At 44.2% G+C, this 1,263-nt stretch overlaps 1 protein-coding gene across 1 annotated transcript; it reads right to left on the reverse strand.

Annotated features, from left to right (window-relative positions):
- Window positions 1-34: 34 nt before the first annotated feature.
- Window positions 35-1,014, reverse strand: LOC112095096 (serine/threonine receptor-like kinase NFP; the record flags this gene model as incomplete). The annotated part of the gene is made up of 1 exon (XM_024176772.1): window positions 35-1,014. A coding segment is annotated over exon 1 (980 nt), but the record flags the coding sequence as incomplete, so codon positions are not given.
- Window positions 1,015-1,263: the final 249 nt, after the last annotated feature.

Raw genomic sequence — 1,263 nt, forward strand, 5'->3', positions numbered from 1 at the left:
TTCTTCAAGCTCATCAACCCCAAAAACTCTGTACTTGTCCAAACACCCAGAAACATCAGCCATTAAAGTCTCTTCCATTTCCTTTGCTACTTTATTATTATAACTATTACTCTTCCCTTTCATACCAAATTGACCCTTCTCTTTCTCCACATCACCCCACAAAGCTCTCCTCTTTCTCATTAACCTCTCTCTATATAACAAAACCCCACCAACCAAAACCAGCAAAACCGCAGTAATTCCAAGCCCAACTGCCAATCCTATAACGGCGCCATCATTGTCGTCGTTTTCGGAAGGCGGCGGGGTGGGGGCGGTCGCGGGTTGTGTCAGCTCCGGGAGCTGGCTAACCGGGATGAAAATGGTGTCAAAAGGGTTGATGTTTTCTCCATTGTAGTCAGTTATGGCCTTGGTTTGGACCCCAAAAGTTGAAGCCACCGTTGACAAATTATCAGACAGTTGGAAAACATAGGAGACGAGATGGTTGACTTTCTGGCCATTCTCCAACCGGGATGTCCTGTTGGGGCACTTGCAGAAGATGGGGAAAATGGCTTCAACACCGATGGAGAGGTTTGTAGGGACGAGAGTTGGATTAACTATCTCAACTGATTGGTAAGTAGTGAGGTTTCGGAAGTTGTTTGTTGAGACCAAGTAGAAAGTGTCACCTTCTTTGATGGTGTAGGAAATGTTGGCGTATGAGATGGTTCTGGTGTCGTTAGGGACTGAATTGCAAGAACATGTTATGGGGACAAAGAGAGCTTGATTAGGGACTAGAGTTGAAGACGGTGATGATATGTTGCTAGGTTCTGATATCATGAGCCTGCTGACTGAGAAGAGGTCGCCTATGGAGGCAAGATCAAGAAAATTCGGAGCCGAGGCTCGGTAGAAGACATAGGTTTCGCATGGGCTTGTGGTCTGGTTGATGGTGCAGTTGTAGCCTGTGGTGTTTGGAGCTGTTTGAGCATTTGAATAGATGATGAAGGAGAAGAAGGAGAAGAGGAAGAGTTTGGCGGTTTTCATGATTTTTGGTTTCTAGTTTTTTGGCTGCCTTGGTTGGGTAATTTTTTCGAGTGAATATATAATTTGAAACAGAGAAGATGGGGATTTTGGAATGGAAAATTGGAAACTCTTTTTTGTCAAGAACCTTGTCAATCTGCTTGTATGATTGTTCAATTTTCTTTTGTTCCGACCGTCAATTGGGTGCTTGGTCCCACTTAATTGAGAATTTTCAGTCTTGGGGGATTTGGGGTCAACAACAATGACTTGTTT

This window comes from Morus notabilis, unplaced genomic scaffold (assembly GCF_000414095.1).
Source record: "Morus notabilis unplaced genomic scaffold, ASM41409v2 C11395478, whole genome shotgun sequence".
NCBI classification, from domain to species: Eukaryota; Viridiplantae; Streptophyta; class Magnoliopsida; order Rosales; family Moraceae; genus Morus; species Morus notabilis.